Genomic DNA, 23,047 nt, shown 5'->3' with positions numbered 1-23,047 from the left:
TAGAGAAAATGTTTTTTTGCTTACTTGACTAGTCCTCGTAGGATAAATTTTTTTATCGTAATTAAGTACACTCTTTTTACGAAAATGTTTTAAAAATATTTTCTCATTAGTCAGAGTTTGATGTGTAACATGATTTGGTAGAATACAAGTTGTATGTTCTGCTATACAATATGCATTAGTGAATGATGTTGTGTCAATATGTTCCGATGCCGAGACACAATCTGATACATTCTTTATGCAGCCCACCGATGTATTTCGAGCATGCGACGGCAGCAGGGCATGCGCCTGGACGAGAGGTACGTTCCGTACTTGCAGATGCCCGGCGTATACCATCTAGCGAGGCTTAACGAGAGATGGTTTAGGCTGGATGAGCCCCTGGTTAGTGCATTCGTGGAGCGCTGGCGCCCGGAGATGCACACGTTTCATATGCTGTTCGGGGAGTGCACGATCACATTGTAGGACATGGCGTACCAGTTAAGGCTATCGATCGATGGACATTATGTTAGGGGTTGCCTTATAGATTTTAAGACGTACATCGAGGGTGGTCACCCAACCTGGGTCAAACACGGCAGGGTCTTCAGTTCGTAGAATATCAAACCAGTAATCGAATTCAACCTCAGTCTTGGCATATACCGCATTCACAAGAAGTCTCCGTGCATCCTTCCCCTTAAAAGTGAGAGCAAAATTTGCAGCTACATGTCGAATACAGGATGTACGGAATGCAGTAGGTGGTAGCCAACCTCCGTCAGGAGCCTCAAGTGCGGCCTTGATGCCGTTGTGCCTATCTAATATCACCAGGATACCGGGCTGCGGGGTCACGTGCTGACGGAGATAGGATAGAAAAAATGATCAGGACTCAGCATTCTCACCTTTCACGAGTGCAAAGGCAACAGCCAGGATGTTCGAGTTTTCGTCTTGTGCAATCGTAACAAGAAGCGTACCCCCGTATTCACCATACAGGTGGGTCCCGTCAATACTCACCAACAACTTGCAATGACGGAATGCCTCTATACACGGTGGAAATGTCCAGAAAAGTCGATGAAACTAGGCATGCGAGTCATCCACCTGACCACCAACACGAACAGGACTCGTCCTCAACACTGCAACACTACCAGGCATCGTCAACTGCACACCTAAGACTCACCGCGGCAGCTCGTTGTATGACTCATCCCAGTCTCTGTAAATTTGTGCCACGGCCTTCTGCTTAGCCAACCAAACCCTCCTATAAGTCGGCCTAAACCCGAAATGTGCTTCTGTCGCATTCAGCAGTACCTTGATACAGATGGATGCATCAGCTCTAACCATTGGCATGACGAATGCCGAGATCACGTGATAATCAAGACTCCTGTAATCGCTCAAGATCGACGTGGCCAGAAAAGTATGAGGTCCGTTATACCGTTTCACCTCCCAAATACCCATGCGCTGGCGGAGACTGATCCTAATCAACCATGTGCACCCGTTGCCAAATTCAATACACTTTCCAAGATACTTGCGATAATCGGACTCCACCACTTTGTATCGTACCCCGCGTCGGATGCTATACGTCTTCACGCTCAACACAGCCTCCTCTTTATCCTGAAACTGTTGACCAACCTGAAACTCTGATAGACTTCTGATACCCTGGGTATCTCTGGCACCAAATCCAATAGGTTCCCCAGGAACCCCCTCCTGTCTCATCGCATCCAAGTCCAGAGATGAAAAGTGCGGGGGGTATTGCTAAGTCCCTGAGTTGGAACCACCGCTAGCCCCAGCTGGACCACTCGCTGCTATGTCATCACCATTGTCATCAGCAATGATGTCCGGCTCCACGTCATCAGCAATGATGTCCGGCTCCACATCATCAGCGACATCATCATCCGGCAATGCATCATCCACACCGGTCGATGCCCCACAATGCAATGACATCGGCGCCCTCTCAATGATACCGACGTCTCCACCACCACCACTGCGGTTGAGATCAATGGCGAACGACGGGGAGGTCACATTCTCATCCTAAGGTGCAATCACAGGCACGGATGACGATGCACCAACAGGTCTCGAACTAGAACAGGCTACCGTTCCTGCAGTTTAGGTATTCATGTTCGAACCACCTGAGCTAGAGACCACATCAACCAGATTTGCCAACAGCTCAAGAGTCCTGACCTCGGGAAACTGCCGACGACAATGGAAGAGGACCTCTAAATCCTTGTCACTTCCTATAACAAACGAATCGTACTTCACGTCATCTCGCAGCACTGAGATCGGAATGCGATAGAATAACTTCTCAACCCGTTTCACACCTTGTAGTCCAAGTTTTCGTATTATGGAATTCAGGAAGTCAGCAAAATTCGTAGGTTTCAAAAAAATACTGAGGGGATCCTTATCAGTAACTTAATGCCAGAACGTGTTTTTTTCTTAATTGACCCTCTATAATGCACCAACACTAAAATACTCTCCTCACTAGCCATTGCGTTTCACTCTAATGAGAGGAATTCACATTCACACCATACTTATACACGTTTGGGGCTTCATAATTCAAACCAACCAATTTTGAACTATATATATACATATTTCAAATCAACCGGGTTCAAACTATTAGATATGATTGCTGCATAATTCGAATCAGTATGATTCAAACTACATTAACGTAAGATGCATGTATAATTCGAATTAGGAATAAGTACTTTTTTCGTCCCCAAGGTCTGGGGTCGAAATCAAAATCGTCCCCAACCTTTTTTTTTTATTAAAATCATCCTCAACGTTCAAAAACGCTTTAAAATCATCCTTTCCCGAATTTTTGGACCAAAATACCCTCATCATCATTCTCTTCTTCACCTTCCTCACCAACATTACCACCACAACCACCATCAATACCAACACTACCATCAACACCACCATTAACACCAACACCATCACCATCACCACCACTACCACCACCAACACCAACACCAACAAACAGCAACAACACCCTCACCCACTCCCTCACCGTAACCCCCCCCACCCCTCACCCCCTCCCTCACCGTAACCCTCCCCACCCCTCACCCCCTCACCCCGTCATCGTAACCCCCCACCCCCTCACCCCACTCCCTCACCGTAACCTCCAACTCCCTTCCTCATGCCCTTCTCTTCATGGTCATCATCATCATCATCAACAGATTTCATCAACAACAACAAATTTCATCAAAAATTTAGAAATTCAAATTTCAGCAACAACAAATTTCATCAACAACAACAAATTTCATCAAAAATCCAGTTCACAGAAGAAGAAAAAGAAGAAGAAGAAGAAGAAGAAGGAGAAGGCAGAAAGCAAAAGCAGAAAAGCAGAAGCGGCGGCGGGATGGACGCGGGGCAGGGGCGGGATGGACGCGGGGCGGCGGGGGTGAGGGTGTGATGGAGTGATGGAGTGAGGGTTTGGGGGTGGGTGTAGGAGGAAGGGAAATTGGGGTCAGGGGAAGAGGAGAGAGACGAAGAAATGGGTGTGGGTGGGGGTGGGGTTTTATTTTTTTTAATATTATTTTTAATTTTTATTAATAGTTAAGGGTAATTTGGTCCAAAAAATAGAAAAGGACGATTTTAAAGTGTTTTTGAACGTTGAGGATGATTTTAATAAAAAAAAAAGTTTGGGGACGATTTTGATTTTGACCCCAGACTTTGGGGACGAAAAAAGTAATTATCCCTTCGAATTACCTGGGACATAATGCATGCATAATTCAATTACACTTCCAACCTTAATTCGAATTATTGGTTTCCAAAATAAATTTGAATTGGGTTAATTCAAAGGAAAAGTCTAGGGGGCCAGCACTATTTTAATAATCTGGCCAGCACTTAACCATCAAAAGAAAAGTGAGTGATCTCTCACCATTAGATATAATCTCACACCATTAAAAATACTATCGATGGCCAATTGATGGTTATAAAACACAAAACTTGCTGGCCCCTAGCACTCCTCTAATTCAAATGCATTACACTTCCAAACTTAATTCGAATTATTGGTTTCCAAAATAAATGAGTTGAGTTAATTCGAATTACTATTAGTTTTTTAGTTCTTAGTTTGAATTGACCAATAATTGGTTTCGAAACTAATTGACCAATAATTCGAATTACTATTGGTTTATTAGCTCTTAGTTTGAATTATGCTTGGTGATCCATGTCACGAATAATTTAGCTTTGACTTTTGGCCCATTTGATTTAATTTGGGTTTTTGTTCTAATTAAAATACTATATCAACAAAATTAGGACAAATCACTATATTAAGTCAATGGGAGAAAAAAATTACAGAAATCTGCCAAACCAAAAATTGGTTCATGAATCAATTAAGAGTCATTTATATATAGTTCGAATCAGCCTAATTTGAACTCTAATTACATGTAATTCGAATCACACTGATTCGAACTACTCACACACGCACACACCTACTAATTCGAATAAACCTGATTCGAATTACACCCACAGTAATTCGAATCAGGATGATTCGAATTACACTCATACACGCTGCACATAGTAATTCGAATTGGCCAGATTCGAATTACTCATGATTTAATTTTGCCCATTTTTTTTATTAAAAAATTAATAATTGATTAAAAAAATTAATAATTTAAAAATAAAAAATATATATTTTATTTCATACATTAAAAAAGCTAATAAAATATTTAATTACGACTTCTTTAAAATATTAATGAGCTTTCAATTCGAATTTTATACAATACTCTTTTGCCCATTTTTGGGCAAAACACTCAATTAAGCCAAGGGGAAAAATTTACGCAAATAAAAGGCATTTTAAGTCATTTTAAGCCATCTTCTATGCAAAATAATTTTTTTTTAAAAAAAGTTTAAAAAATGTTAGGAGTACTATAAAAGTTTATAATATTCTAGTAATTTAGGTAAATACTGGTTATAACTATATTTTTTTTAATTTCTAAATTATTATTGACTATGTAGAGTATTTCTTTAGTGTCCTACATTACAAATTTTTATAGTACTCCTAACATCTTTTAAACTATTTTTTTAATTATTTTATATAGAAAAAAATATTTTTTTGTGGTATAATTTAAATAAATTTATTTAAAAAATTTTAAGAAAAATATTCATGAACTAATGAACTATTGAACTATTAAAAATGAAGAAAAAAATATTGTATAAAATTTAAATTAATAGTTCATTAATATTTTAAAAAAATCTTATTAACTTTTTTTTAATGTATGAAATAAAATATATATTTTTTAAAATTTTTTAATCAATTATTAATTTTTTAATAAAAAAATGAGCATTACTGTGTGTAAGAGATTCGAATTACCGTAATTCGAATTCTTTCGAATCTGGCCTATGAAATTCGAATCAGTGAAATTCGAATCAGTTGGGAGTAATTCATTCGAATCTGGTCAGTTGTAATTACTGTTGGGTGTGTGCGTCAGAGTTCGAACTAGGCCACAAAATTATCATTTAATTTTATAAATTAAATATAAAAACTATTTCTTTAAAATATGTATGAACTCTACACACATACATTAAATTTTTTTTAGTAAATACAAATATAAGTAATTTTAAACGATGACTTAGTAGGAAAAAAAGCTAAATCATTTAATTAATTAAGAATTACGGAAAAATTTTAGACTTAATTTGGTGGGGTGCGCCAGGCCCATGCAACAGTGTAAGGCTTGGGCGACGCTTGACAGGCCCAGTAGCAAGCTACCGTGATGGCCCATCCCCCTCAAAAAATAAATTTAATATCGTGTGGGCCAATGGCCCACATATCAGATATTAAACTGATAAGAACAGATACTACACTTGATCTTAGCCAAAAGGCCGAGAAAGGTATGCTTATTAACGTTGCTTACTTAGCCTTTTATATTCAGTTTGCGCAACACTGCTTCCTTGACCCATCGATGTGAGACTCTATCATTAAACTAACTTCAAAACTTATTTCATTCATATACACATACATATGTGTGAACCGAAGAAGAATCTACAACATCGTTCATTCTTTTGGATCTGAAATTTATGCAATGAAGAAAATCAAGATATTTGGTGAGGCACTTGTAACTAAAAACACCTCATTATGAAGCCTTGATTGATCTGAGGAAGAAGAAATTATCCATGAAGATAGAACTTTATATCCAAGAACACTAAATTAATATTTATAGACCCCGTGGCGCTTGAACGTGCTGCAGTTACTTTTTTCTTATGTTTTGGTCATAATGGGAGGCAAAAGGGTAAACTAAATTAAACTTTTCCTTCATGTTAACTGAAATGAAATGTGAGTAAAGTTTCACGAATAAACTCTCTATATATGGATTGAGCAAACAAAATTATAACAAGAAGTGTACTTTCATGGACAACATAAATATATATTCATTTTCAAAAATAAATTGGTCACTAAAATAAATTAAATTATGCTTACAAAGTTAAATAATAAAGTTGCACTCAAATTATGATATAGAATTACATTTCGCATATGGAAGAATTACATTTTGCATATGCGAGAGTTACGTTAGATTCGGTATTGTCATTGTTTTCAAAAGTTTTTTTTTTTAATGGTAGATTTGGTATTGTCGTTATTTCAAAACTTATTTATAAATTATTTTTAATATAGTCAAAACTCAGAAAGATTGGTCAGCACCTAGGGAAGGCCAGGATTGGTCGCTGACGACGGAAAGGAGTGCTCAGAAGCGTCAGTCAGCCGCTCCCCTTTCCCGGTAGAAGATCGTTCGAGGAGAATCATATGAGACAAGTCACCATCGAAGCGGTCATGAAGGCTGGCATCAACTCCGGCGACCTTAGCGTCTCTGTCCTCGCCGGAATGGCAGCTACAGCAAGTGGTATAGGTAGAAGTTCTTCGTGCGCGATGACTATGATTAGGCGTGGTTGGGATTTTTGGGAGGGAGTTGGTTTTTGCTTTTTTGTTTGAATTTTGTGGGTGATCTCGAGTCTATTCCCGGATCGGGTCGGGTCTCCAGGCCCTGCCCATCACAAAAAACGTTATCAATGGGATTTTTAGTAAAAATATGTTTTAGAATAGATTACTTAGTTGTCTCATTTATATTCTAAAAATTTAATAAAGGTAATTATTTAAATTAGTTTATAAAGTTTTTAAAATTGGACATTTTAGTCCTTTAAATTTAAAAATATACAAAATAATTTTTAACATTTACTTCTATTAGACAATATCATTTCCTTTCATTAGTCACTAATAATAACTATTGACATAGAATGTTAACTAGCACACTTAGTAGTTAAGTGTCTATATATACGAGTTAGACAAATCAATATCCATAATGAAGTATAAAACAGTCTCCAAAAAATTTAAAATATCTCAAAATAATTTCTGAACATTTTTCAAAATTTTAAAGTAGTCTTTTTAGAATTTTTATATATAATTATTTTTAAAGTAATAAATTTTAATTTCTCAAAACTTTTGGTCTATTTATCTCAAATTTGATTATTTATATACACAAAAATTTTCTATGTAATTTCAAAATAAATTATAAATTAATTTTGAAAAGGCACTATTTTTTTTCAAAATTTTTTTTTAAAACAAATGGACCCGTATTTATTTTTTACTATGCAAGATACTAGTTTAATTTAATTTAATTTGTAGATATCATATTCTATTGTCATTTTTTAATAATAAAGAAGAGAATAAGTTAATGTTGTTTAAAGAGATAAGAGAGCTCTCAGTTAACATAAAATTTTTCACATAAACAATCGAGAATATTTGTATAAATACTTATGAAGATAACACTTTGAAACTTGTATACAATGCAAAATAAGTCATCTATGAAGTTAAATTTGTAAATTTTAGTCAACCACAAAATCAATGTGGATCATTTACAAAATTCCAATATGAAGCTCTTAATACTTCGAAACACATGAAGAATAAATGTCTTAACAAATTTAAGTGTTTTATTCATATTTTTTAGAAAAATTTTGGATTCACTAGTTGTAATATCGCACAAAGTCTTGTAGTTCAGTTGTTTGTGGTACCATAATTAATAATTATATCAAAAAAAAGATTTTTTTTAACTTAAAAATATTTTTTTAAGTTTATTTGGTGTCAATATTTTAGGAGTTTAGGTATATAATGGCCTCTATCATGCAATGACCTCTTAAATTTAGTTGTTATTATTATGGTTTCTACATCATCTCAGTGTAGGTATTATAAGTTAATTATTAAATAATATTATTTTTTATGATATTTTAGTGTTAATAAATAAAATTATTTTATAGTATATATATATATATATATATATATATATATATATATATTATTTATTATATATTTTTTAATAATATTTTATTAATTTGATTAATAAAAATATTATAAGTGTTGCCTTTTGAAAAAGATTAAAAATATTATAATAGACCTTTTTTAATTTTTTTTTAAATTTTTAAGAAACTGTTTTGAAATTTTATAAATTTTTCGAGTAAGGTTTTATATTTTACTTGGAATTGATTTGTCTAACTCACACATGAATATTTATCAATTATGTATGCGAGTTAATGTTTTATGTCAGTAATTACCGTTAATGATTAATAAAAAAAGACAATATTGTCTAATGAAAGTAAATATTTAAAAAATTTTATATATTTTAAAACTACAAAATTATAGCATTCGCTTTTAAAAATTTTAATGATCGATTTGAATAATTATTTTTTGATAAATATAATTAAAAATTTAATTATTTATTTTTATTTTTATTAATTTTGAGGATAAAATTATTTTAACGGGAATATTGTTACTATAAATCCACTAATTAGACGTATAAAAATTAATTAATTAATTAAGATTATAAATATAAAAAAACTATTATTATTATTATTTTTTTTTTTTTGAACAAATGGAGCTCAACACAATAAAGTAGAGCAAAAGAAAGCATAAAAAGGACGACAGAAGCACAAACGGTATAATCCGTAGTCATCTCCGGCATTGCCATCAACAACCAAACGGATCAACTCCACACCATTCCCTGTAACTCAAAAACGATCTAATCTTTACTCCTTCAACACTTGTCTCTAAGTTCTGAAACATTCTGCTATTCCGCTCCAACCAAATGTTCCAAGTAACCGCAAAGAAGCCTACCAGCCATTTCTTTTGCTCAGACTTGCATCTTCGTACACTAGTCCAACTCTCAAAGAACTCTTTAACGGTCCCCGGAATGGCCCAAGCTCTATCAGCATACTTTAACCAAGCACACCACACCTGCCACGTAAACTCACAGGCAAAAAAGAGATGATGCACAAATTCTATATCCTTTTTACACAAAACACATATATTGTCATTATGGTTAATAATGCCGAGCCTACTTAGCCTCTCCTTGGTGTTGACCCTGCCTATTAGAACAAACCATGCAAAAAGTTCAATTCTTGGAGGCACCAAGCCTCTCCAAATGGAGCTAGTGAAGCTATAATCCATGATGTCCTGTGAGAGAGTCTCTTGCTGCAACACATGCACAAAGGAATTAGTAGAAAAAACACCTTTTTTTTGTCAAACTTCTAAATAACTGAATCCTCTCTATCACTCGACAATCTCACAACACGAAGTCGATCATGAAGCTGGGTGAGTAACTCTAACTCCCATTGGAACAGTTCTCTCCTCCACTGGAGGTTCCATACCCACTCTAACCCATCCCAGAACCCACAGTCCCCTATTACACACCCTTGTTGATTTGAAACAGAGAAGAGTCTCGGAAAACTATCTCTCAATGAACCACCTTGTAACCAAGTATCCTCCCAAAAACGAGTTCTTCTACCATTACCCACCTCCATAGACAAACCACTAATCATCATATCTCTGACACGTTGCTCCTTTATATTAAGCTGGCAGATATCTTTCCACGGGCCCCCTCTTGATGGCAAAGTTTGGTTTGACAGCACTACAGTTGGGTCCAACTGATTACAAGAGCATACAACTTTATTCCACAGTGGGCATTCCTCCTTTGAGAAGCGCCACCACCACTTAAACAGAAGCGCCGCATTTCTAAGTAAAGCATCTCCCACCCCCAAGCCACCTAGCTTTTTTGGAGCTTGAACTACCTCCCATTTCACCAGGGGTAAACCGTTATTCCCATCCTCTTTACACCACAAGAATCTTCTCTGCAGTCCAATTATCTTTTCTGCAACCGCCTTTGGCATCTTATACAAGCTTAAGTAGTAAATCGGTAGGCTATTGAGAACAGATTTTATGAGGACCAACTTACCCGCTTTATTAAGAGATCTAGCTTTCCATAAACTCAGCTTCTCTTCCACCTTGTCTATGATTGGTTTCCAAGTCCTTACCAGCCGAGGATTAGCACCAAGAGAAATTCCTAAGTACCTGACAGGTAACACAGCTTCGGCACATCCCAACAAACCACACACATTCGTCACCCATTCCTTCTCACAGTTGATTGGAATTATGCTCGACTTATCAAAGTTGATACTCAGGCCAGACATTAACTCAAAGAACCTCAATAGCCTCTTATAATTCACAAGCGTCTCCGTGTCCTGTGGACAAAACAATATCGTATCATCTGCAAACTGAAGATGCGACAGTTCTATATTGTCCCTTCCCACCAACAGTGGGAAAATTCTTCCATTTCTTACCGCCTCACCCACCATCCTGTGTAGCACATCAACAACAAGAACAAATAGGAAAGGCGATAGGGGGTCTCCTTGTCTGAGTCCTCTCTCCATCTTGAAAGGCTTGGATGGTGAACCATTGATCAACACCGACATAGACGTTGTAGTCACACATTCTTTCACCCAAGTCCTCCATGTAATACCAAACCCCATCTTCTGCAGCACTATATCCACAAAACTCCATCTCACTCTGTCGTATGCTTTCTAGAAGTCTAGTTTAACAATAGCCGCATGCTTCTTTCTCAACTTCAGCCATTGGACCGTTTCACAAGCAATGAGAGCACCATCATGTATTTTGCGGCCCTTAACAAACGCAGACTGGGTCTCCTCCACTAACTATGGCATCACTAACCGCATTCTTCTTACCAGCACCTTGGATATCACCTTATAAACACAGCCAACCATACTAATCGGTCTAAGGTCTTTGATTTCCTTAGCCCCCACAAATTTTGGAGCTAGCGCCACCCACGTGACATTAGCATCTGTTGGTAACCTAGCAGTCTGAAAGAAGCCCAATACAGCTGCAGTAAACTCCTGACCAATCTCCCCCCAACACTTCTTTATGAAGTTCATATTATTATTATTATTATTATTATTATTATTATTATTATTATTATTATTATTATTATTATTATACAAAACAAAAAATTAAGGATAAATTATTATAATAAACCAATTAGCTTTTAAAATTATCCAAATCTCCCAAAACGAAAAAGGCTACCTGAATGTCTCAAGTTGCATTTCTATATAAATCGAATTGATTAAATTCGATTTGTGCAAAATGGTACTAAATCGAATCCATTAGATTCGAATTGCATGCAAACGCAAATTGTTTATAAATCGAAGCTAATGGCTTCGAATTCTATATAAGAACTAAATCGAAACAATGAGATTCGAATTTTATTTGCATGTAAATTGAACTAATTCACTTCGATTTATTAGACACGTGAATAGCAGTTCATGGTAAATCGAAGCCAATTGTTTCGATTTAATAGTTTATGTCAATTCAAACCCATAGATTCGATTTACAAGCAACATCTCCCTCAATAATTTTTAATAAGCATAATTAATAATAATTATGTTTAATAAATAATTTTTTAATTTTAAAATATTATAATAAATATAAATATATAACTTTTAAATAAATTTATATATTTATTAATATATAAAGTTATATTAAATTTTTTTATTTTAATTTGAACAAATTATATCTAATGTAAAGTGGGATAAAGTTAGATAGTCCCATGTTGAGAAAGATCACAGATTTGGAATTGGAAAGCGTATCTCCGATTGGAGAGTGAATCATTCACCATTTTTGTGGATAATTTACCAGGCAATGTTTCAAAGAATGAATTGTTTTATATGTTCAAGTAGATAGGAAGGATAAATGACATCTATTTGGCACATAAGGAGAAGTATGACCGGATCCATCTGTTTGTTTTTATCAGATATACTACAAAAGGAGGGGCATTAAAGGCCATCAAGAAGATGAATGGAATGTGATTAAGGAGTAAAGAGATCTTTGTGGGTGAGGCTAAGTATAGGAGGATTGATGTCCGAAAAAGAATCACTTGTGAGTGAGGCTAAATATAAGAGGATTGATGTTCGAGAAAAAATCACTAGGCACGATGAAGGTGCCAGGTGTCTCCTGATGCAAAATAAAAAAAATTAAAGAAAAAGATATTGAGGTGAACGAGAAAGGGATTGTCTTGAAACACTATAGAAGTGAAGAACTAGAAGCTCAGAGGAAACCGTTGGAGTTGGGATGGAATGCGGTGGTAATGATGCCACAAGGGCTACGGGAGGCAGAGCATGACAAGGATAAAAAGGTAATTGCTGTTGAGGATTTGGTTGAGTGGCATGAGAATTTTTTGAAAACACGAATGGATAATCCTTTGGTGTATCCGGCAGTTATGGTGAGTGCATAATCTATGGGATGTCAAACAATCGGTAACGAAGCAATCAAATGCCCCCACTACAATTTAAAATTTTTTTGAGTAGTATATGATAATAATATTTGTTTGCCCATATTAAATTATTGAATTTGACCCCACAATAATTTTTTACTCAATTTTTTGTACTTAATAGTCAATTTAAGAATTTCATATTAGATGTTTATTAGAATGATCAATTCTCAATTTAAATGAAATTGGTGTTCTTTCTTAAAAATAAACTCAAAAGATATTGTTTATCTTTTTCTAAAATTAGTTTTATTTTTTTCTATAACAACTACATCAACTGAAAGAATTTTTTTAACTATGAATATCACTGAGAGTTGACTTTTGATTGTGTGAGAAGAGAATTTTTAAATAATTATTTAGTGATATATATAGAAAGAGAGACATTTTGATTGTATTGTTTAAAAAAAGATTACTCCATTTTTTTAAAAAATATGGAACCTAAAAAATAAAATTCTAAATTATATATTATTATTGAAATTAATATTTTAGTATTTTAATTTATAAATTATATATTTTAAAGACTAATCATATTTTAGAATAATAAAATATAATTATAGCAATAATTATGCTATATGTACATAAAAAGTAACTACTCGAGTACTCGTATAGAATATATATTGAAATACAAAATACACATTGAAAATGAATTAAACAATAAATATATTTATACACAAATACATAATGATTAATGAATAATTTGATAACTGATTTTTATGCACATATAATATTTTTATTAAAAAATTATTAGAGCTTATCTATCTCGTGTCCTAAAGACACATATTAAAATTATAAATGGAGAATATTTTTATTGAAAATACAAATAATTTAAATTTTTAATGTATTTATTTTGCAGTTATTAAATAAAATTTTAAAACCTTCCGTTAATGGTAAACTTGTCATGTGCCCTTAGGACACATGTTACTTAAACCCAAATAATTATTATTATTTTATATATATTTTTCCCTCACTATCACAACTTTCTAAATCCTGGGTTATGGGTCAATCGTGTAGTCGAATTGATAGAATGTTGGTGAATTTGGTTTTATTGTTATCATTTGGAGCACTTGGTTAAAAAGAATGTCAGAATCTTCATAAATCAAGAAATAGGTGTGGCAGGAGTAGTCATCAGGTCGATTAGGAGTTACAAAGAGTAGAGTGATATTTGATCTTTTGGGTTATTGATGGCTTTTGCCGAAGATAATTAGAAATTAGTTTATTTTATCTGTTTAGTACTTTTTCATTGATACTCCACCTTATTGTGTTGAGCTTTTTGTTTCAAAAAAAAAGATAGAACAAATTATATATTTATGAATGACTTAGTCACTCCACATATTCTTTAAATACTCTTAATAATCTTATTATTATATATGATCAATTTTTTATTTACTTTGTCTAAAAAGGTCAACAATTCATACATAATAATCTGGGTAAAAAACAGAAATAAGACAAGGGAGGCCAGAAATTACGCAAATCCGCCAAGTTGAAAATTGCTTCATCAATCAACCAAAGCACTTCTCTATGCAATTCGAACCAGCTTAGTTCAAATTGCATTTGTATATAATTTGAACCGAATTAGCTCGAATTGTTCAGCGAAATTCTAACTAATTCGAACCAGCTTGGTTCGAACTAAAAGCATACATAATTCGAACTAGATGAGTTCGAATTATATAGGTGGAAGCTTCCCAAAGTAATTCGAACCAGGTTGGTTCGAATTACACAAACCATATTTCGAACCAGGCTGGTTCGAATTAGTGAGCACCAGACCTGTATATATATGGTTGTAAACGTGAGTTGCTCTCATTAGAGGGGGTAAGATGGCTAGTGAGGAGAGTTTTGTAGTGTTGGTTCACTACAGAGGATCGATTAAGAGGAAAACTCGTTCCGGTGTGAAGTTCACCGATAAGGATTCTCTCTGTATTATCGTGAGGCCTACGACGAGCTATGATGACCTTGTTAGCTCTATATTGCAGAAACTTGGTCTAGATGGTGTGAAGCGGGTTAAAAAATTTTTCTATCGCATTCTAATCACGGTGCTCTAGGAAACTGTGAAGTATGATTGTTTCACGATCGGGAGTGATAAGGACTTGCAGGTTATGTTTCATTGTCACCGGCAGTTTCCAGAAGTGAGGACACCAGAACTATTGGCAAAGTTGGCTGATGTGGTATCCATCTCAGGGGGTTTGAACCGAAATACCACCACTTTAGCCACGGCAGCCGGTTCTAGCTCCAGATCTGCCGTTGCTTCTTCTTCCGTCCCTGCGTACGAGCCACCCGTCCAACCTGTCGCCTCCCCTTCATTCGCTGTTGATCTCAATGGCAATATAGGGGATGAGGTCGGAACAGGGGAATTTCTGCCGACCTCTTTACAGTGTGTTGCACCGCCTGGGGTTGGAGAGGGATTGTTGGGTGATCCAGAGGACGATGATGTCGAACCGGATATGATTGATGATGACAGTGGCGATGATATTGGAGCGAGTGAGCCTGCCGGGATGGGAGGTGGTTCTAGCTCTGGCACACAGCAGTATCCACCACATTTTTCCTCTTTGGACTTGGATGCCATGAGGCAGGAGGGGGTTTCTGGGTAGCCTGCTGGATTTGGAGCTAGACATGCGGAAGGGACTGCCGGTCTGACAGAGTTTCAGGTTGGTCAGCAATTTCAGGATAAAGATGAGGCCCTGTTAAGTGTGAAGACTTACAGCATTCGCCGAAGGGTACAGTACAAGGTAGTGGAGTCTGACTATCGCCGGTATATGGGCAAGTGTTCTGAGTTCGGGAATAGGTGCAGATGGTTGATTCGGCTGAGTCTCCGGCAGCGCAAGGGCATTTGGGAGGTCAAACGGTATAATGGACCTCATACCTATCTTGCCACCTCCATCTCCAGCGACCACATAAGTTTGGATTATCATGTGATATCGGCATTCATTATGCCAATGGTTAGGGATGATGCTTCCGTCATCATCAAGGTGCTCCTTAATGCCACGGCCGCACACTTTAGGTTTAGGCCGACGTACAGGAGGGCCTGGTTGGCGAAGCAGAAGGCTATTGCCCTCATCTATGGTGAATGGGATGAGTCGTACAACGAGATCCCCATGTGGGTGTTGGGAGTCCAGTTGACGATGCCTGGTACTGTTGCAGTCCTTAGGACGAGCCCTGTTCGAGTTGGTGGACAGCTAGACGAGTCTCAAGCTTATTTTCACAGACTGTTCTGGACGTTTCCACCGTGTATCAAGGCATTCCGTCATTGCAAGCCGCTGGTTAGTATTGACGGCACCCATCTGTATGGCAAGTATGGGGGAACGTTGCTTGTCGTGATTGCACAGGACGGCAATTCCAACATACTCCCTGTTGCATTTGCACTAGTCGAGGGTGAGAATGCTGTGTCTTTGTCATTCTTTCTCTCCCACTTGCGTCAGCACGTGACACCGCAGCCGGGTCTACTGGTGATATCGGACAGGCATAACGGAATCAAGGCCGCGCTTGAGGCTCTTAACAGAGGCTGGTTACCTCCTTCTGCATACCAGGCATTCTGCATTCGACATGTGGCGGCAAATTTCACCCTAACCTTCAAGGGCAAAGACGCACGGAGGCTTCTTGTTAACGCGGCGTACGCTAAGACCGAGGTGGAGTTTGATTACTGGTTTGATATTCTGCGGTCTGAAGACTTGGCGATTGTGAGTGGGCGAATCGGATAGAGTATTCCTTGTGGACTCAGCATTGTGATGAGGGGCGGAGATTTGGGCACATGACGACGAATATCTCCGAGTGTGTGAACTCAATCCTCAAAGGTGTCAGAAACCTTCCTGTGTGCTCGCTGGTGAAGGCAACATATGGAAGGCTTGCCGAACTGTTTGTTCGCAAGGGGAGAGAGGCTGAGGCTCAGTTGGGAACCGGACAAGAATTTAGTCAGTACTTGGTGAAGTGTATTGAGGCCAACTTGAAGACGGCGAGGTGCTTCACGGTGACTTTGTACGACAGGGATAACTCCGAGTTCACCGTAGCAGAGACCACTCCGACTGGTTCTTTCTCATTGGGTAGCTACAGAGTATCGCTTGCGTCTCAGACATGTGACTGCGGATACTTCCAGGCACTTCATTTCCCGTGTCCGCACGCATTGGCATGTTGTGCCTACTCACGGGTTACCTGGACCGCTTACGTCCACCGGGTGTATCGTCTTAGTACGGTGTTCAATGTGTATCGGATGGGATTCACACCACCCATTCCGGAGGGTTTCTGACCACCATATGACGGGTCGACTGTGATCCCGGATCCTAACAAGAGGCGTGCGAGAGAGGGTCGTCCGAGGTCCACTAGGATACGGACCAATATGGACGAAGCAGATCCGAACCGGCCAAAGAGATGTGGCCTCTGTCGTCAACCCGGACACACACGTCAGAGTTGCCCACAGGTCGGAGGAGCAGCACACACAGCGGGCCATGAGTAGGTTTATTCTTAGGTTTGGTACTTAGTTTATTTAACTTTCGAGTTTAGATTCCATTGTTACGCCTTTCTGAACTTGTAGTTGATAAGTCATTTAATTTGTTAATGTTAATGAGTTGTACTATGCATGGTGCATGAATTAATGAATATTTTCTGTTTCCGGAGTTTTGACCGAAAAGTCCGTTGAATGTAAACGGTAATACAAAAATTTACATATTAAATAGATACATGATGCGGAAACTAAACAGCCGTTTTCAAAGTACAATATCATTATTCGGAACAACAAACTGAAACATAAATAACCTTCCTACATGTTCGATCGTAAGAGTACATCAACTACAAAAGTAAACCTGGCTAACATACAACAATGAACATGAACAAACAACATACATGAGACATGAATCATCTAAACAGATGCGAGCCGGTGAAGCAACGACGGGGTACCCGTGTCCTCTGACCTCTGCGGATAAGCGGCTCCTCGTCCTCGATCTCATCCTCCTCATCATCTGGGACAGGCTGTGCAGGTGGCCTAAGCTGGACGGGGGCCGCAGACGGCTCGGCAACTGAATGTGACGCAGCAGTGAATGTGGAAGGAGGGGTACCCCCAATGCAAAATGGTCAGCAACAGGTATCGTTGGAGGCTCGTGCAGATCGACATCTAAAGGTGCCTGTGTGCCGGAGCTCTGACCACGCCTACGGGCTGCCACATCCTCCTGCATGATGGCAGTAATCTCGTCTAGAAAGTGTGACCCGCCGAAGTCCGCATCAAGCCCATCTAATGCAAGGAAGTCTAAAAACATCGTCCCCAGACTAAGCCATGGCGTACTCTCCTGAAGGGTCTGGTCATGGGCTGGTACTCCAACGAAGTAATCTCCAAGCGGCCCTGAACCAAGTCAACCATCACTAGAGTCAGCCCCGTCACCCATGTCTGACCCATACCACTTGCCTCCATGTCCGCCATCATGGGGACTAACACCACCAACTGCAACATGCCCTGCAGCAACCCTCCCCGCGGGCCCGTGCTGATCGTCGTCATCGTCACCATGATCACCATGCTCGTCTGCCGCAGCACGCCCTCTCCGTCTCCCTCCATGCCCTCGTCGTCCACCTCCACGTCGACCACCCCCGTCAGCCTCGTCCATAGCCTAGTCCAGCCACCTCCACTCACGCTGGCTCCGTCGTGTTCCCACACGAGCTCTCCTCTCGACCCGATGCTTGTCCGGCACGTCGTCAACACGATCCATGTCAGGAACTCACCTAGCACCCGTCTGTGACGCCTCCACAGGAATAGGAACGGCCCTCAGATCTCCCAAATACATCTCTGGATACAAGAACCTCTTTCTATGCTGACCCCACCACTCCAGGAACTCATGTGACGGTCCAGGGTCTGCAACAACATCGAACCTGAGCACGTGGTCCGCACGAGTCTCCCAATGGAGATGCCATGACTGCAAAGCGTACGGGAACCAACGATCACCGCCTCTGCCATCCTTCAACATCAGAAAGTCGATGTTCAGGGCGGGATGCGGACGGGGCTGGACTCCGCCGAACTGCGGTAGAACCCTATCTATCTGATACCACTCTATGACGGCAAAGTATATCAATGACGTCACAGACCGCCACAACGCCGTATGCCAAGGCTCCAACGCCTCCGGATGCACAACCTGCAGTACCTCGGGGAAGTTATACGGCATCCAGATAAACTGCACAAAGAACTAAACATTGTCAGGCTAACTCATGCAACAAATTCATAAAGTTTGGTTTACTAGACAAACTTAGGCAGTAGTATACTCACATCCCTGTCCTGTAACATGTCTATCCTCAGTCTCCACTTCTGCACTCTAGGACCCTTCTCACTACCGGAAGGGTTGTAACCTGACCACCTACATCTCACATGGGTGTTACGGCTAATTAAAAGTGTGACAGATTTGTAATACATTAGAAGCGTACATGGATTTAACTATGTTAAATTGAAACAGAGAAGCATGACTAAAGTACCTCGAGGCCAACGGCTAGCTGCATGTATCATGCCCAGCAGGCCTAAACCTAGGAAAGCGCTAGAAGATCCAAGACTGAAGTAGCTGAAGTGGGCCTGCTAACTTGACCACATGTCTGTTCGCCACTCGGCACATGCACCGGTACAATCATGCCAGTGCTGCAGACCCCCAATTGTAGGTCCCCATCTCCTCAAGCCTAGCTACGTAGGGAAGCCATCTGATGTGAATGCGGTTCCCGGACTTGTCAGCAAACAGCTGAGTGCCCAACAACATCATGATGTAGGCACGTGCAAAGCGTCGCATAGTCTCCTCATCGGCTCCCTCAGGGCACTCTCCAAAAGTCTCCTGGAACCAGGTGCAGTTTACTGCGAACTTCTGAACCTGGCTCGGAGGAGGAATCACTCCAAGCAACTCCTGGAACCACACCCAAGCTAGACAGCCCCCTGGATGTATATCTGGAAATCTGTAAGGCAACCGCTGACATAACGCCCGTCTACTGGCAACCCCAACTGGTACGCCACGTCCTGAAGTGTGATCGTGCACTCTCCGAACGGCATATGGAAGGTGTGCGTCTCTGGACGCCACCGCTCGACGAAGGCACTGACAAGGGGGCTCATCTAACCGGAACCATCTATCGTTCAGCCTCGCAAGATGGTATAATCCGGCCATCTGCAAGTACGGAACATACCGCTCATCGAGTCGCATGCCCTGCTGCCGCCGCATGCTCCTGATGCATCGCTGTGGCTGCGCATTACATGCACCGCATTATTAGAACCACGTAGAACACCAGTGACAAAAATAACCAACAACAGAAACCACTAATGAAAACCACTAACAGAATCTACATGCAAAACCAATATAACAAACTAGCTGCAAAACCACATGCCCAAACCGCTAACATAAACCGCATACTAATCCACTTACGAAAACCACATGCAAAACCACTATCATAAACCGCACACAAAATCACATAATAAACCACTTCTAATACCACCAAAATAAACCGCCAACATAAACCATCAACAAAACCGCAAACAAAACCACTAACAAAAACCACTAACATAAACCGCACACAAAATCACATAATAAACCACTTCTAATACCACCAAAATAAACCGCCAACATAAACCATCAACAAAATCGCAAACAAAATCACTAACAAAAACCACTAACATAAACCACCAAGTAAACTACCAACTAAAACCGCATGCTAAACAACTAACAAAAACCACTAACATAAACCACCAACTAAACTACCAACTAAAACCGCATGCTAAACAACTAACAAAAACCACTAACATAAACCACCGACTAAACCACCAACTAAACCGTATACAAAACCTCTCAAATAAACCACTAGCAATACCACTAGGATAAACCGCTACTAAAACCGCATGCAAAATCACTAACTTAGATAAACCACTACCACAAAATTTTCTATCAACTAACCTCGTCATTGATGACCCCGGCTATATGAGCAACTCCGTCCAACCGATATAGCCTTTCCGGATCGTCCCCCATCGGCTGAGTATTCTGTTCGAGTCTTTGTCGGATCAAATCTGGGTCGTTTTCTCTGGGATTTGGTGGGGTATGAGAATAGAAACGTGGTTCGAATGAGGCTGATTCGAACTCCTTATATAGCGGAGACCTGTGTAATTCGAACCAGCCCAATTCGAATTACTATTCGAGGCAACTAGGTTCGAATTACATTCATCACTTGTTCCATCATTATTCGAGCTACCTTGGTTCGAATTATATAGTAATGTGCTTTGGCTCATTCTTGAAGCAATTTCCAGTTTGGCGAATTTGGGTAATTTCTGGCATCCCTTAGCTTATTTCTGTTTTTTACCCTAATAATCTTATTATTGAAAGTACTTAAAAAAAATACTAAAATATATTATTTTATATGTTATTTTTAATTTAATAAATAAATATTAATTTTAAAAAAATCTCATAATTAAATATTTTATTTATTTTGTCCAGAAAAGTATATTTACCTAAGTCTTTTATAGTACTAACATCTCTTAAGTCATTTTTTTAAAATTATTTTGCATGAAATAAAATATTTTCTTGTGGTATAATATAAATAAATTTATTAAAAAATATATTTACTCAATTTTCAAATACAATACTTTTCTAATCAATAATAATTTAAAAATTAAAAAATATTTTATTCCATGCCTTAAAAAAAATAAACTAACAAAATATTTAATTACGAAATTTTTTTAAATTAATATTTATTTATTAAATTAAAATTAACATATAAAATAATATATTTTAGTATTTTTTTTAGGTACTCTCAATAATAAGATTATTATGTATGAATTATTGATTCTTTTTGGACAAAGTAAATAAAAAATTGATCATATATAATAATAATAATAATAATAATAATAATAATAATAATAATAATAATAATAATAATAATATTGAGAATATTTAAAAAAAGTATTAAAAGAATATGTTGAGTGACTAAGTCATTAATAAATATATAATTTGTTTTAATTAAAATAAAAAAATTTAATATAATTTTATATATTAATAAATATATAAATTTATTTAAAATTTATATATTTATATTTATTATAATATTTTAAAATTAAAAAATTATTTATTAAATATAATGATTATTAGTTATGCTTATTGAAAATTATTGAGGGAGATGTTGCTTGTAAATCGTGGGTTTCGATTTACATAAACCATTAAATTGGCTTTGATTTAGTATGGTAAATCGTGGGTTTCGATTTACATAAACCATTAAATTGGCTTTGATTTAGTATGGTCTGCTGTTTACGTGTGTAAATCGAACTGAATTGGTTCGATTTACATGCAAAGAAAAATCGAATCTCATTGTTTCGATTTAGTGCTTGTATAGAATTCGAAGCCATTAGCTTCGATGATAGATAATTTGCGTTTGCATGTAATTCGAATCTAACGGGTTCGATTTAGTACCATTTTATATAAATCGAATTTAATCAATTCAATTTATATAAAAATACAACTTGGGACATTCAGGTAACCTTTTTCATTTTGGGAATTTGAGTAATTTTTTTTTGAAGTAAAAAAGCTCAAAACAAGGTGAAATAAAAGAAAAGAAACAAAAACTCATAACGCTAAAAATAACAACCCCTAGCCATCTCCGCCATTGCCATCAACGATCACAGGGTTCACCACCAATCCACTCATCATAACTTGTAAAGGATATATTAATAAGGTGTTTGCTATAGTGCCTAAAAAGTATGGCCTAATTACTAAAATAGGTAAGATAATTAATTTTAAATTTAAAAGTATAAAATTTAAAAATTTTTAAATATTTTAAAGTTACTATAAAAAGTAATTTAGGCAAAAGTTAGGCACCAAACAAAAGGCACCATAGAATTGGCCTATTAATAATATTCACCACACTTGAACCTTGATTTTTGAAGATTCTATCATTTCTTTCTAGCCAAATTGTTCAGATGACCGCACAAAAATCAACTAACCACCGCTTCCATTCCATCTTTCTTGTTGATATATCCGTTCAACTTTTATAGTGTTGCTTGAGCGTACCTGGAATAGTCCACATCCTTTCAAGAGTGAACAATCAAGCACACCACATCTGCCAAGTGAGCTCACAACTAATGAACTAGTGAAAAGCAGTTTCAACATATTTATGACATAAAACACACATGTTATCATTCTGGTCAATAACACCTAATCTCCACAGTCTTTTCCTTGTATTCACCCTACCAACCAGTGCAAATCAAGTAAACAACTCAACCCTTGGTGGGACAAATTCTCTCCAAATAGTACTAGTAAAGCTATAGCTTGTGATATCTGCCAGAAGTACCTCTGCCTGCAATACCTCCACAAAGGAGATAGTAGAATAACCACCTTTTTTTTTTATCAAATTTCCAAATCACTCTGTCCTCTCTCTCAGTTGTTAGTTTCACTGATTGTATAACCGCATGAAACTGGTTTACTAGTTCTATCTCCCACTGAAATAACTCTCATCGCCACTAGAAATTCTAAATCCACTCTAACCCATCCCAGAACCCACAATCTCCGATGACAGATCCT

General features: G+C 37.7%; 1 protein-coding gene, 1 non-coding gene and 1 pseudogene across 2 annotated transcripts; 1 reads left to right on the top strand and 2 right to left on the bottom strand.

Moving 5' to 3' along the window:
* Window positions 1-5,598: 5,598 nt before the first annotated feature.
* LOC148566051 (U2 spliceosomal RNA) lies at window positions 5,599-5,794 on the bottom strand. Its single transcript, XR_015885204.1, has one exon. It is a non-coding gene; the product is annotated as a U2 spliceosomal RNA (small nuclear RNA).
* A 6,583-nt stretch (window positions 5,795-12,377) lies between these two features.
* Window positions 12,378-16,246, top strand: LOC148566050 (uncharacterized). The gene is made up of 6 exons (XM_088487348.1): window positions 12,378-12,509; window positions 14,594-15,029; window positions 15,253-15,277; window positions 15,334-15,393; window positions 15,493-15,784; window positions 15,875-16,246. The coding sequence occupies exons 1-6, from the start codon at window positions 12,378-12,380 to the stop codon at window positions 16,244-16,246; spliced, it is 1,317 nt and encodes a 438-aa protein (XP_088343474.1).
* Window positions 16,247-17,393: 1,147 nt separating this feature from the next.
* On the bottom strand, window positions 17,394-18,133 carry LOC148566049 (uncharacterized; annotated as a pseudogene).
* Between the last annotated feature and the right edge of the window lie 4,914 nt (window positions 18,134-23,047).

This window comes from Arachis ipaensis, chromosome B5 (genome assembly GCF_059453495.1).
Source record: "Arachis ipaensis isolate K30076 ecotype BB chromosome B5, ASM5945349v1, whole genome shotgun sequence".
Taxonomy (NCBI): Eukaryota; Viridiplantae; Streptophyta; class Magnoliopsida; order Fabales; family Fabaceae; genus Arachis; species Arachis ipaensis.
The sequence above is the reverse complement of the archived record's forward strand: the minus strand, read 5'-3'. Positions and strand labels throughout refer to the sequence as shown.

Coding starts and splice junctions, on each gene's coding strand:
- LOC148566050 (XM_088487348.1), top strand. CDS start 12,378: ATGCCACAAGGGCTACGGGAGGCAGAGCATGACAAGGATAAAAAGGTA. Junction 15,278..15,333: donor GCCGAAGGGTACAGTACAAG/GTAGTGGAGTCT, acceptor GTTCGGGAATAG/GTGCAGATGGTTGATTCGGC. Junction 15,394..15,492: donor GGCATTTGGGAGGTCAAACG/GTATAATGGACC, acceptor GCCAATGGTTAG/GGATGATGCTTCCGTCATCA.